General features: G+C 40.4%; 1 protein-coding gene across 1 annotated transcript in view; it reads right to left on the bottom strand.

Moving 5' to 3' along the window:
• Positions 1-12,663, bottom strand: part of spsb4 (splA/ryanodine receptor domain and SOCS box containing 4) — a 43,633-nt gene that overhangs the window by 7,072 nt on the left and 23,898 nt on the right. The window contains exon 2 of the mRNA XM_015395791.1: positions 4,620-5,506. Coding sequence (XP_015251277.1) covers positions 4,620-5,328 — 709 coding nt within the window. The 5' untranslated portion in view covers positions 5,329-5,506. The remainder of the gene's footprint in view (positions 1-4,619; positions 5,507-12,663) is intronic.

Below are 12,663 nucleotides of genomic sequence, written 5' to 3'. Positions count from 1 at the left end.
AAAAAATATTTTTTGTCCGATTCATCGATTAATCGAAAAAATAATCGGCCGATTCATCGATTTTTAAAATAATCGTTAGTTGCAGCCCGAAGAACAGGTAATGGTTTTAATACAAAATATGATGGAAACTACTCTGATATGAGGGAACGCAATGTAAATAAACAGAAAAGGTGAGTTGCAAAAGAAAGGTTAATCTGAAAAATCAGCGTCTGTTCCGCATGCCACTATAAGCACCCTAGCTGTCCCACATTTGTTTTTTAGGTTCTGGTCACCCCATGGAAGAAGGGTACAAAGGATAAAAACATTATTTCAAAGCAAATAAAAAGGTTCTGCAAACTCAGAAAATAGAAAAACACTGAAGTCATGAAAAGGAAACAAATAGTAAAAATGGCAAAAACTGCCAGATTAGAACACCTGCAAACGTTGCTAGAAGTACCGGATGTTATTATGGATTAATTTCAAATCTTTCTTTTAGATAAAGCTTATAGTTAGAGTGGCTCAGGTTATCCTGAGCTATCTCTACAGTCATGCTGCTATAGGCTTAGACTGCTGGAGGACAAGGAGCTCATGTGGATACTGAGAGCTTGATCCACCTGTAGGTTTGTTCAGGACCAACACCACCCATCAGGTTCATAGATATAGAAAGTTTCCATGGTAACCGCATCCTCATGAGTGTAAAGTCACAGATCTGCTTGTGCTGATTACAACGCAAGACTCTGAAACTATGAGGATGATTTGAAGCATGGCCGATATAAGGCAGGCGTTTTTGAACGAATGCAGCACTCTGCAGACGTGCTACCTTGGTAAAATGGAAAGTTAATTATCGCTTCATGCCCAATCTCCGCTTTGGAAGTGAATCACCGTTACTCGCACTAATGCGAACACAAACACTCGCGTCACTTGGCAGCAATCTCCTGAGGGCGGCGGAGCGGGCGATGATCTTACAGACTGTAAAACCAGCCAGTCACTGCTGGCATAAAGCCGGTCTCCATGGTAAGGGGTTGCCTAGGGCGACAAATGGCTCCCGTCAGACAAATTGATGAGCGCCGATGGGGAGGTACGCACTCCATCACGCGGCCTGAGTCCTCCCGTTTCAGCTGGGCTTGCTTTGGGCCCGCTAGCGTCTAAATGAGACGTGATCCTAAATGCCTGCTGCAGTTCAGCTTCAAACGCTCCAGATCGTTACGGCAACCAGTATCCCTCTCAGATGGGAGGAAGAACAAACTGGACATGTTCGCTCAGGAGATTTCAGTTAAAGCCGTCCGTTCACAGCCCCCCCTCCCCTCTGCTGATGCACAATGAATAGGGAGACTTAATTCATCCATGCTTGTTTCTTTCTTAGGTGCAGCGGTGGGCCTTTTCACACCTTCCTCGCTCTTCTTCCTCCTCTCCATCATGCAGCTGTCAATATGCACAATCTTCCCCTTCTCACATCCTTTTTCTGAGACGGCAGTTTGACGGGTTTATAGCTGCTGAAGAGACACTATGCAGTGTGGGAAAGTATGCACCAGTGGGGGGGGGGGGGGGGGGGGCAGGGGCATGCCTAGCACCTCACTGAGAACAAAGCGGAGGAAAAGTGGACAGAAAGCTCCGACGGCGGCGCGTCACTTAGTCTATCCTCAGTCAGGTGAGAGGCGGTGAAACTTCCTCCTAGTTTCTCTCACCTTCACACCTCAGCGAATCTTCCTGTCAGGTGGGCGTCTTGCACAGACGCCACAACCTAGATATGTCCAGATAAGAACTGCTGTCCGCCGTTTCTGCCTTAACCAATTAAATATCCACCTGGGTAGCAAAGTCCGGCTTCTGCATTCGATTTAAAAACACTGTCAGGCCCGTCAGACCTAGTTTTAACGTCTCGGGTGTACGAGTCGCCCATTAGTCATGGGCGGGTACGATGAATGCAGGTAGTTCTGTCCTCGCCCAATGTCAGATTATTAATGGAATTAGCAAGAAAGTTTTACTCAAAAGTCCAGAAAAGTGAGACTTTTTAGGATGAGAGGAAAGTCAGGAAGAAAAACAGGATTAGAGATGCTGAATGCATCGATTGATTAAAATCAAAAAGGATACGAGAGGTTGGTATTGCTGAAACCCACCCGATACTTTGAAATTACACCTAATTTGTCTGACTAATATAGGCCGCAGATATTAATTATTTTAGTGATTGATTAATCTCGATCAGTTTTTCCCCAATCAATTTATTTTTTCTGAGTATAAACCAGGCTTCAAGATGTCTGGAAGGTTTTCTATCTTATGACCATCAGACTGTTCTCCAAGTTCTCACAGGTCCTTCCTTGTGTGTGTGTCGATAGCTAAACGTAGCTACATTTCACTGATTCAATCCAACCTCGGCTGATCGGAAATGGATCGGGACGTGTGTACAATAGGGTTGTCAAAAGTATCGATACACAAAAGTTGTATCCGGATACAATACTCATTTTCAAAAGTATTGATACAGCCATCTAAAATGCAGAATAGTGGAAAATGCACTTTCTGAACACTGTGTGATTGAATAATTCTGTGCCTTTTTCAGTTTCAGACTGAAAAATATCTGCAAAACATAGCCAAGGAAGAAAACATTTTTATTTTGTAAGTTTTTTTTTAATCAAGCTTGCTTAATATTGTGCACAGCATGCAACCTCAAAATATTATTCTTATTGTTTTTTTTATTTATTTATTGTATTTTTTTAGTAACGAAAATATTTGTTGAATTTTAGATTCTTTGTTTTTATTCTTGTGGTATCCAAAAGGGTATCGAGTATCGAATACTTAGTATCGGTATCGAGTTGAAAAGTTTAGTATTGTGACAACACTAGTGTACAAGTACCAAGCGTTTGATCGGATTAAACCATTTAAGCATGCATGGACCGTCTGATTTCGCAGAAAAACATCACGCTGGTGTTGCACACATGCGCAGTGAAGAATTTTTTTACTTCAAAACATCTGAATTGGTTTGTATGTCGACGCCAATTAGAACAGCCCTCTCTTTCAGAATGAAATTACTTTCCAATCGGACCGAATCAGAATAAAACCTCCAGTCTGACAGGTTTACGTTAAATATTTTCTGATCCAATAAGGCCTTCAATCTCATCATTTTTGTCAATATAAAATTAGATAGAAAACTTTGAATCAATCTAAATAGATGATCTGGTTGAATTATAAAGGATTAACTAATCAACTGATGAGTATTTCAATTAATCAATCACCATTAATCCTTTTAGGCTTTATTATTAATCAAGATCAAATGTGTTTTTGGGCAAAAACCCCAGATTCCTGCAGAAATTGTTGAAGCATGGAAATAAAGTGCTGCCTGTTAAGCTTTGACTGTCTGGATAAAAACAAAAACAGAAGCTAATGCCTAAAAGCAGAGAAGCTGCCTTCCAACATCAGTCAGACAGGCCATAAATCCACAAAATCCAACTAAAGTGTTTCCACAGCAACCTGCCACCACAATTGGCTGTTTAATTACTGAAAGAAGGGATTAGAGTTAAAAAGGAAGAGGAAGAATTGGAGACAATGAAAAGCAGGTGGGAGGAAACGAGACAAAGACTTTTGATTCAAATAGGATTCATTTGCAAAAAGGGAGAACGGGGATGTCTCCTCCCCCAGTCAGGTAGGAACCGGTTTGACCCAGCCTGTGGCCGTTACACCAGTAAAAGTCTCCCGACATCAATCAGTTCAATCCTCAGTCCAAGTACTAAACCTGTACTGTAAAACTGTAGTGATACTAATCAAATAAGTCTGAAATATGAGAGACCAAATTCCAAATTTATTCAAACGATGCAAACAGCAAAACTAACTTGGCTTATTAAAAAAAAACCAAAGCGGTGCAACTGCAAACACAACCAGATAAATAGTCATCTCATGATAAAAACGATAAATTCAAATTGTTATTGTGGGGAATTTCTTTGACGATATATCGCACACGATAAAATATCGCCCATCCATAATAGGCAAGGTCTTCTGCTCCCCTGTAAAGGGGTGGGGGTTGCGATGATAGCGGGAAGGGATCAACTCAATTGCATTACCATCCTGCTATTGTGGTGGGATAGAGATTGGTGCTTTCAATTTATCGCTAAAGGTTCAAACAACTTAGGAAAAATTAGCGAGATTTGTCACTAGTTTCTTTCTTTTTTAAAGAAACATCATATATCATGAGCCGTGAACTTTTAAACGGTGCGGTTTCGTTGTACAGTGTGAGCTGTAGCTGCGTGCAACGTAAAAATAAAATAATCGTACAGAACAAAAAACTGTGGATGGTGTACGAAAGGCAGGACTAAAGTGAGTCATCCAGTTTAATGCAGGTGGAGTTTATGCCTGTATGTAGAAGACGGGAACCAGTAAATAACGGAACATCGAGAGGATCAGATACCAAAGTCGATATCAGGTACCGGAAATCATTGACCTTTTAGGTCATCGAACAAAGAAAATATGGAAACTGAAATAAGCAGGTTATCGTCAGCATAAAATCAATGGATCATGAGTGTTTCCCCACATTGAAATATAAAATGTTCATTGATATTAAGATATATTGTATAAAATGTCCACATAAGTGGAAAAAAGCTAAACAAAAAACTGGTTAAAACAAAAACCACACAGCATCAATCATCGGATGTACTTACGGTCTAGTCCGTTGACGTAGCGGATCGACACCTCACAGTGCCCCCAGACTGCACTGACAATGGGAAACAGCCTCTTTCCCTTTAGCCCCCTGAAGGCCACTCCCAGATACTGTCCATCCACCATAAAGCTCAGCGTCCCTTCGTCCATGTCCAATATCACCGTCAGGCAGTCTGGGAGCACGAAGGACTCGTCCGGCTCCAGGAAGGTAGGGTATGTAGGCGCTGACGAGTTTGCAGGTCTGTTCTTTCCGTCGTGATAAAGTCTATTCCGGCCCAGGTCCCAGCCCCAGGACTCCGAGTCCGAGCCCACCAGGGCCGTGTAGCCAACCGAATGCAAAGGCGCCTCAGCTGTAGCCACTCCTACTACAGCGTGAGTGCCTCTTTGTCTTGTTGGCCAGTGAATCCTCCAAACATGGAGGCCCCTGGTGTAGCCTACCTTCCCTCGAATGCAGTCCGTGCTCTGGGCCACAGGGTGCCTGTGAAACGTCAGCTTGTCGTCCTCCTTGACAAAGACGTTAAGCGATCGGTCATCGGGGTTCCAGGCGTGGCGAATTTGTGTCTCGGGGGTGGCCGGCGGCATGTCAAGAAGTAAATCTAGTCTTGGTGGCCGACAGAAATCCGGACCCCGTAGTTCACGACGCACTGGGCGATATGAGGGCTCCCCACGTACATCCACTGACTTGATGCTGCCAGAGATCTTCTGGCCCATGGCTTGGGCGATCCCAGGGAGGAGAGGGAAGAGGGGAGGGAAGAAGGATGGACAAAGGGTGGCGATGAGGGGCCAGTAGGTCCGGACGTTACCTCATGGGCGCACAGGGATGCTGCGATACCAGTGCAGAAAGATGCTGCTAAGCACTCCAGCTCTACAGCCCAAGGGGAACACAATCCTGAAACACAAGAACACATAATCCCCATTTGTGTTTGATATTACACATCTACATGGACTAGGTACTGGCATCAGGGTATCCAAAACCCTAATAGACCTTAAAGTCGTAGGGTAGCAGCTGTTCAAACCGTTGCAGTTGGTGCCCGACTTTACACGAGTGACTAAAGTGAATGTGATTTGTCGTTTATCAAGGGGGCAGGATTGTTGTAGCTGAAGTTTCGCAAGCACTTTGGTTGTGGCCGGTTTGTTGGAAGCATCTTGCTAACCAGTTAGCAACTTAGTGCTAATAGGTTCCCAATGGGAAATTCCATTGGGACCAAGTAGCACTAAATTGGTGACTTAGAAACGACATTGTCAAGGAACGCTATGGACAGCGGAACCATGCAAGAGGAGGAGAATTTAGTGTCGGAGGTCGTGGATGAGTCTCCTCCGTCATCCATTTTTTATTTAGAGGAGGAAAGCGGGGACGAAGATGTTGTGGAAGAGGACGCCAGGGCGGCAGAAGCTTGGTTTGGTGTAGAAGGCTTCCAGCCGTACATGTTTGAGCCCTTGCCTCGCAACGCTGCCAGTTCTGTTAGCTCTACTGATAAAGAGTATTTTATATACATGTTTAAGCCAAAATGATTTGACATTCAAATATGACTTCCCTACGACTTTAACGATTACCTTCTTATTCGGTTCCTTGAGTTGTTGGGTTCAACCTTTCCTCTTCTAGGTGATTACTCAATGCTAGTTAGGGAACACTTTCTAGTCAACTAGACGAAAACCATTTAATGCTTTTTCAATATTGTCAAAAATACTGTAGTAAATAAAATACTGCAATTAAAATGTACTTCTTGGCACATAAAACAGGTAGTGAACAAAAAGATAATAAAAATAAAAATGAAGAGGAACCAAACAGAGGAAGAGGGGAGAGTTGGCTGAAGAAGCTGGTGTCGTTTTGGCCGCTGCTAGGAGATGCTAACCCAGATGGAGAGCTATGCTACAAAGAGCTCTAGTTTCTAACTGAGGCTGTTAGCGGTTAGCATCGGGATATAAACATTTTCCGATATTAGAACAATGAGTTACAACAGAAAGATGCTAGTGTTAGCTTTCCTATGTTTACTGTGTAGGTTACAGTCCAGTCAGACCCAACCACCTCATCTACCCAGCATGCATTGCACAGGTGAAAAAATAGCTATCTCCATGGGTGGAAAATACAAAGGATACACTAATTTTGAAGTAAATATGAGGGGTTTTTGTCGTATCAAAAAGTTAATATCAAAATTACAAGATATTCAGGATGACATGGTCAAATACTCACAGATTCCTTTAAGTTTCTGATATTCTGACTTATGGTGATTTTAACTAAATCATATTTTACCCCTTAAAAAGATTTCGCAGGGTTGTTATGTAGCAGTAACTCATATTTAAAATTTTAACATTTATGGAGTGAATTTTGTACCACTATCATTGATTTTCTATTTATTTTAACAACTTTTGACATATCTCACATTTTATTTTTTTTCTTCAAATTTCTCTTTAAAATGTTTTATGAACAGCATTATAAGTCAAGAGAACATGATGTAAAACTCAACTCAAAGGACCGCATTTCATAATGCAGAGAAATTAAATCCAACATCTATATCTAAAATTTAAAAAACGAATTATAAATTCAGAGAAATCTGCAAAGTTACTTTCAAAGGCTTTTTTGAATAAATCTTATTTTCTCCGTTATTTCTTTTTTCTTTGAATTTCCTTTCACAAAACATGTTCTTTACAGCAGTAATGGAATAAAATTCTCTCCATAAGCAATCACAGGAACGATTGTTTAACCAGTTAAGGTGAAGGTTATAATTTTGTTTTTGGAAGTGTTTGTATAAATACAACACATTTGTACTTCTAACCCAGTCCTCTACACATCAGCTGGTAAAATATTCCCAGTTCATATAATCCCCAGATACTGTTCTCCAACTAGATTACATTATTTGAAAGACCAGTGTGTTTAAATCAGCTCCAGTTAGAAAAACTATCAACTCTGAAGCAGTTTATATTAAAAAGAAAGCTGAAATTTAAGGATCGGCTAAAAGCCGCAGACTAATTTTAATCGTATAAACAGCGGAGCGGCATTTAACGTGTTAAAAGCTGCAGCACCAACAGAACTCCTTTGTCCGCTGCGTCTTCAAACACTCAGATGTTACACAATCCCCTGCGGTTTTAGAGGAAACTCCACATGGTTCTTCCAGGGAAAGTACAGCAGCCGGAATGAACCCATTCATCTTAAATCCTTCCAAGTTCAGGTTTGTTAATGATCGCTTCAGAGTAGACAAAAAAAAACAAACAGTAAATGGGAAGAGGTTTCTACTAAAGATGGGAGCCAGCGGCTAAATGTGGTTGAATGCATCCGTTATGCTATCGCGTTGCATGACCCCAACTTATCAGTCACTTTTATGCTCTCAGTTTAAACCAAAAAAGTTAATGATCCCATGATTCTCAAAAAAAAAAAAAAAAAAAAAAAAACACAAAGTAGGATAATTTCTATTGGTCTGCTGGTCGGTAGGGACATTTTTATTGGTTATTAAAGTGAAAATAAAGACCTCTCTAAAACCCGAAATGTAAATGAACGCAACTCTTTAAAACTCAATCTGAAAAGGAGAAATATAAAAAATATAAACATAAATAAATCTAATAAACTTACTCTCAAAACATGTTTCGGTAATTTATTCCAGATTATGTTTTATTCCAATATATGAATGATGAGTTAAAACAACAGGAAGATGCTAATGTTAGCCTTCCTATGTTTAATCAGTAGGCTACAGTCCAGTCAGACCCAACCACGTCATCTACCCAGCATGCATTGCACAGGTGAAAAAATAGCTACCTCCATGGGTGGAAAATACAAAGGATACACTAATTTTGAAGAATTATGAGTTTTTTACGTATCAAAAACTTTTTTTTTTTAAAGGTAATAGGAAAACAACAACATATTCAGCATGTTCAAATACTCATGGATTCGTTATGGTGATTTTAGCTAAATCTTTGTATTTTAACCCTTAAACAGATGTTATTTCCCATGGTTGTCATGTAAAAACGCTTAATTATTCTGATCTCATGATTCTAAAAACAAAAAGTAGGGGGGGTGATAATTTCTATTGGTCTGCTGGATGGTGGCAACATTTTTATTGGTTATTAAAGGTAAAATAAAAACCTCTTTAAAACCAGAAATGTAAATGAATGTAAGTGTTTCAAACTCAATCTGAAAAGGAGAAATATAAAAAAATGAAACTTATAAAGACAAATAAATCTAACAATAAAGTTACTCTAAACTAAGAAACAAAAATAATCTAGGATGAATGACCTAAACATTTTTTTAATTTAGAAAAACATGTTCATTGTTTAACAGAGCGAAATTCCCTCCATAAAAACAACCAGCCCAAAGGCAACCGCCTCACAGTGGGGCCCCTGGCACCCGAAAGAATGACCCTAGCGGCAGCGTTCTTCGTCCCGCACGACCCCCTGTCCACCTGACCCCCCCCCGCCCAATGTACAATATGTATGTGATGAACGGTTTGTACTGAAACTGAAATCTTTATTACAATGCAAATTGTTGTTGACAAAGATTGATTAATCGATTGATTGATAACTAAGATTTTTAGTAAACTATTCTTATAGATCAGTGTTAAAATAGATCAATAAATTACTCCAAATAGGTTAAAGAAAACCATCTACTGGACTTTGTTTCCAAGTTTGAAGACGTTTCTCTTCCATCCAGGAAGCTTTTTAAATTCAAAATGTCAAAAATAGCGTTGAGTTGCTTTATCCAGCAGCACAACAAAGCCTCGTTTTAGTTTAGAAAACATGCAAATTTAAACAAACGAACGGGTCCCCCCCTTTGGAACGGGCAGTCATTGGGTTCTTTGTTAGCCTGTAATACCAGATACAGGTCTTTGTCTCTAAGAGGGGGTCGTTAGAGGGAATTGTTGCTTCACTGCATCAGGGTGGGGGCCACGATAATAGCTGGAAGGGATCAACTCAATTGCTGCGTTTTAGGTTTTTGAAATCTGCGTCCCCTCCCCTCTGTTTAAGGTTCGTTTTTCTTTCTTAGAATAAACGGCTTCCTTCACGCCCCTCTCAAACCGCCTGTCTTCTTTGTCCACAATGTGAACATTCTGGTCCTCCAAAGAATGTCCTTTGTCCATCAGGTGTAGATGGACAGCAGAGTCTTGTCCAGAGGAGGGCGCTCTTCTGTGTTGGGCCATGTGTCTGTGGAGAGGTTGTTTGGTTTCTCCAATATAAAGATTAATTGAGAAAGCTTCCTGGATGGGAAGCGAAAGGTCTACAAACTTGGAAGCAAAGTCCAGTGGATTGTTTATCAACTTTTTTTGGAATGATTATGACCTGGATGATAAATAAATCAATAAGTCTTTATTCTTTTTTTTCCCCCCATAGTAGAACTCCGATTTAGATTTTTAGCCAAATTCAATATGTTCTCCTACTTCATTCTTCCCCGGCTCATGTTTAGTTCAGACTTAACACCTCATTGTTTCCTTAGTACCTGAGACATGTGCATAAAACATATTTTTTGTCATACATAAACCACAATGGCCGTTTTTCGACTGAAACTAAACCCAATGAGGGATAAAATAACCACCTCCCAATTCTATCAAAGCTGGAGCAACTTTTGGCTTCAGGGTGAGAGCAGTTAAGCAGCCATGAAGAACAGGAAGCTATGAATAACTCTTTAAAAAGCTGGTGAAGATTTTTAGTCAACCAGGTCATAATTCCAAAAATATTTAAAAAAAAACAATCCACTGGACTTTGCTTCTAAGTCAACCAACGACAATGACCCCCCTTTCAGAGACATAGACAGGTATGGGGCTTTGCAGGTTAACAAAAGAAGCCAAACGACCCCCATTCCAAGGGGTGGACCCGTTCATCCGGTTCAATTTGCATGTTTTCTAAACAAAAAACAGGCTTTGTTGGGCGACTCTATAAAGTTTCGAACTCAACGCTATTTCTGACATTTTGAATAGAAAAAGCTTCCTGGATGGGAAGAGAAAAGTCTTCAAACTTGGAAACAAAGTCCAACTGATTGGTTTTTAATTTTTTTGGAGTCTTTAAATTGGACCAAAATGATGAAAAACTACTTTTAATCAATAAGATCCATAGAACTGTTTAGAGAAGTATGAAACAGACCAATAGCGTCCATCCAGGGATCAACGGTTTATTCAAATCGATTTGACATTTTTAAAGAGGTTCCATAAAAACAGAGAATGGCCTTAAAAAGAAAAACCTCGTCAGCTACACAAACGATGACCCTGAAAGAGTAAGCAAATGATAATCTGTGCTGAAATCTCACTTTGTGTCCTTTTAAAAGCTGTAAAACAACATATCGATCCAGCTGAGATGATCTGATGCAGAGAATAGATGGAAAAATGTGACACGATGAACAGCTTCGACAGCAGCAGCATTCAAGACCGAGAGCTCACACGTTCACAGAGGATCATTTGTTGAACCTCGCCTCATGACGGAGTGACTTACACATTTTTCATTACTGCAGATTAACCCTGATGGAGCCGTTCCATATAAAACAAAAGGTCACTTTCTCAACAGACGCCATTTATTCACAAACTAGTGTCCATCACACCGTTTGGACCGTTTTACCAGGCTTTCCCATATAAAAATACATTCTTAGGGTTAACCTCTCTACTGAAAAGTCTTGCCCAAACTTAATGGTTTGGTGCAAATTCCCTGCAACTAAACTCCAATAAAACAGAGGTGCTGGTGATTGCCCCTGATGAAGCTATTCCAGGTATCCTCCAGGATCTGGGTGACTAGTTTGTCTGCTAAACCAAGCCTTAGAAACCGAGGTGTTATTTTGGACAACACGTTTCCTTAGATGAGGGTCTGCAACGTCTTCCAGGCCAAGGACCCGCAAAGTGATGGCGAGATGGAGCGGGGACCTCCTAATTATATATATTGTATGAAATAGTGTTCTATCAAACTGGTCCTATAGTCACTCTATTACAGATGGAGTAATGTAACTAAAGTAATCCCTCCCTGGGATTATTAAAGTATTTCTGATTCCTGGTTGGTGGGTATGGAGGATAAAAAGTGCCAAAATTAAATAAATAAATACAGCATTAAATAAATATGGTTTCGATGCACTGCGACACAGGACCATGAAATATTTAAATGCACACTGAAATAATTATATTTTTTTTTATAAAATGAAGATGTATTTTATTAAATTAATGACACATTTATATACTTAATTCCTTATTTATTTAATGAATTACACATTTAATTGTTTATCGCTGTATTTATTTATTTAATTGTGGCACTTTATATTAGTGACGTGGTTTTAATTAATGAATGACACATTTATTTATTTAATTCCACATTTGATTATTTATTTAATGCTGTATTTATTTATTTAATTTTGGCACTTTTTATCCTCCATAGGTGGTACAGGTGTTGTGAATGAAACGGTGCCCAGCTTGAAGGAGCTCCTGTGTGTCGCTGAATGTGAGCATTGATGACTGAGACATCTTCTGCCTCCATGAATTCATGGTAAAATAAAAGTCTAATCAATCCAAACTTTCACAACCCCCATGCAGTACCTCCACGGACCCCCTAGGGGTCGTTGACCCGCTGTTGAAGACCTCCGCCTTAGAGCACCACTCAAAACTGCTGACAAGAAATCTCTAAACTTAGAACAATCGTTTCCAGAGATGATCTTGAAAGGATTATCTACGCCTTTGCGTCTTCCCGTTTAGACTACTGCAAAGCCTGGTTTATGCTCAGAAACCAGGTCGTCTGCATCGCAGTTAACGGTGTAGGTGACCGCAGACAATGCTGCAGATAGCGTTGCAGGGAGTAGAGAAAGGAGGCCTCTGATTGCTCAATTCTACATCCGCTCGACACATTTCGCATTTCCTAACCAGCTTGTTTGATTTGCATGACCGCCATTATGGAAAAACAGACTCTGGAAGATGGACCAGCTAAAAGAGCAAGTCTGCAAAGTAGTAAGAAGGTGCCCACATCTGTACGACTCTCGTTCTCCACGCCACAAGGACAGCACGTATTCAAGCAATTGATGGAGGGAGAAAGCGATGGCATTTCCGATTCCTGATCCTCCACGGACGGGTTGGTCGTTGGATCGCCAACTTGAAGAGG

Source organism: Cyprinodon variegatus, unplaced genomic scaffold (genome assembly GCF_000732505.1).
Source record: "Cyprinodon variegatus isolate N-32 unplaced genomic scaffold, C_variegatus-1.0 Scaffold761, whole genome shotgun sequence".
NCBI classification, from domain to species: Eukaryota; Metazoa; Chordata; class Actinopteri; order Cyprinodontiformes; family Cyprinodontidae; genus Cyprinodon; species Cyprinodon variegatus.
Note: the sequence above shows the minus strand (reverse complement) of the source record. Positions and strands in the feature narration are given on the sequence as shown.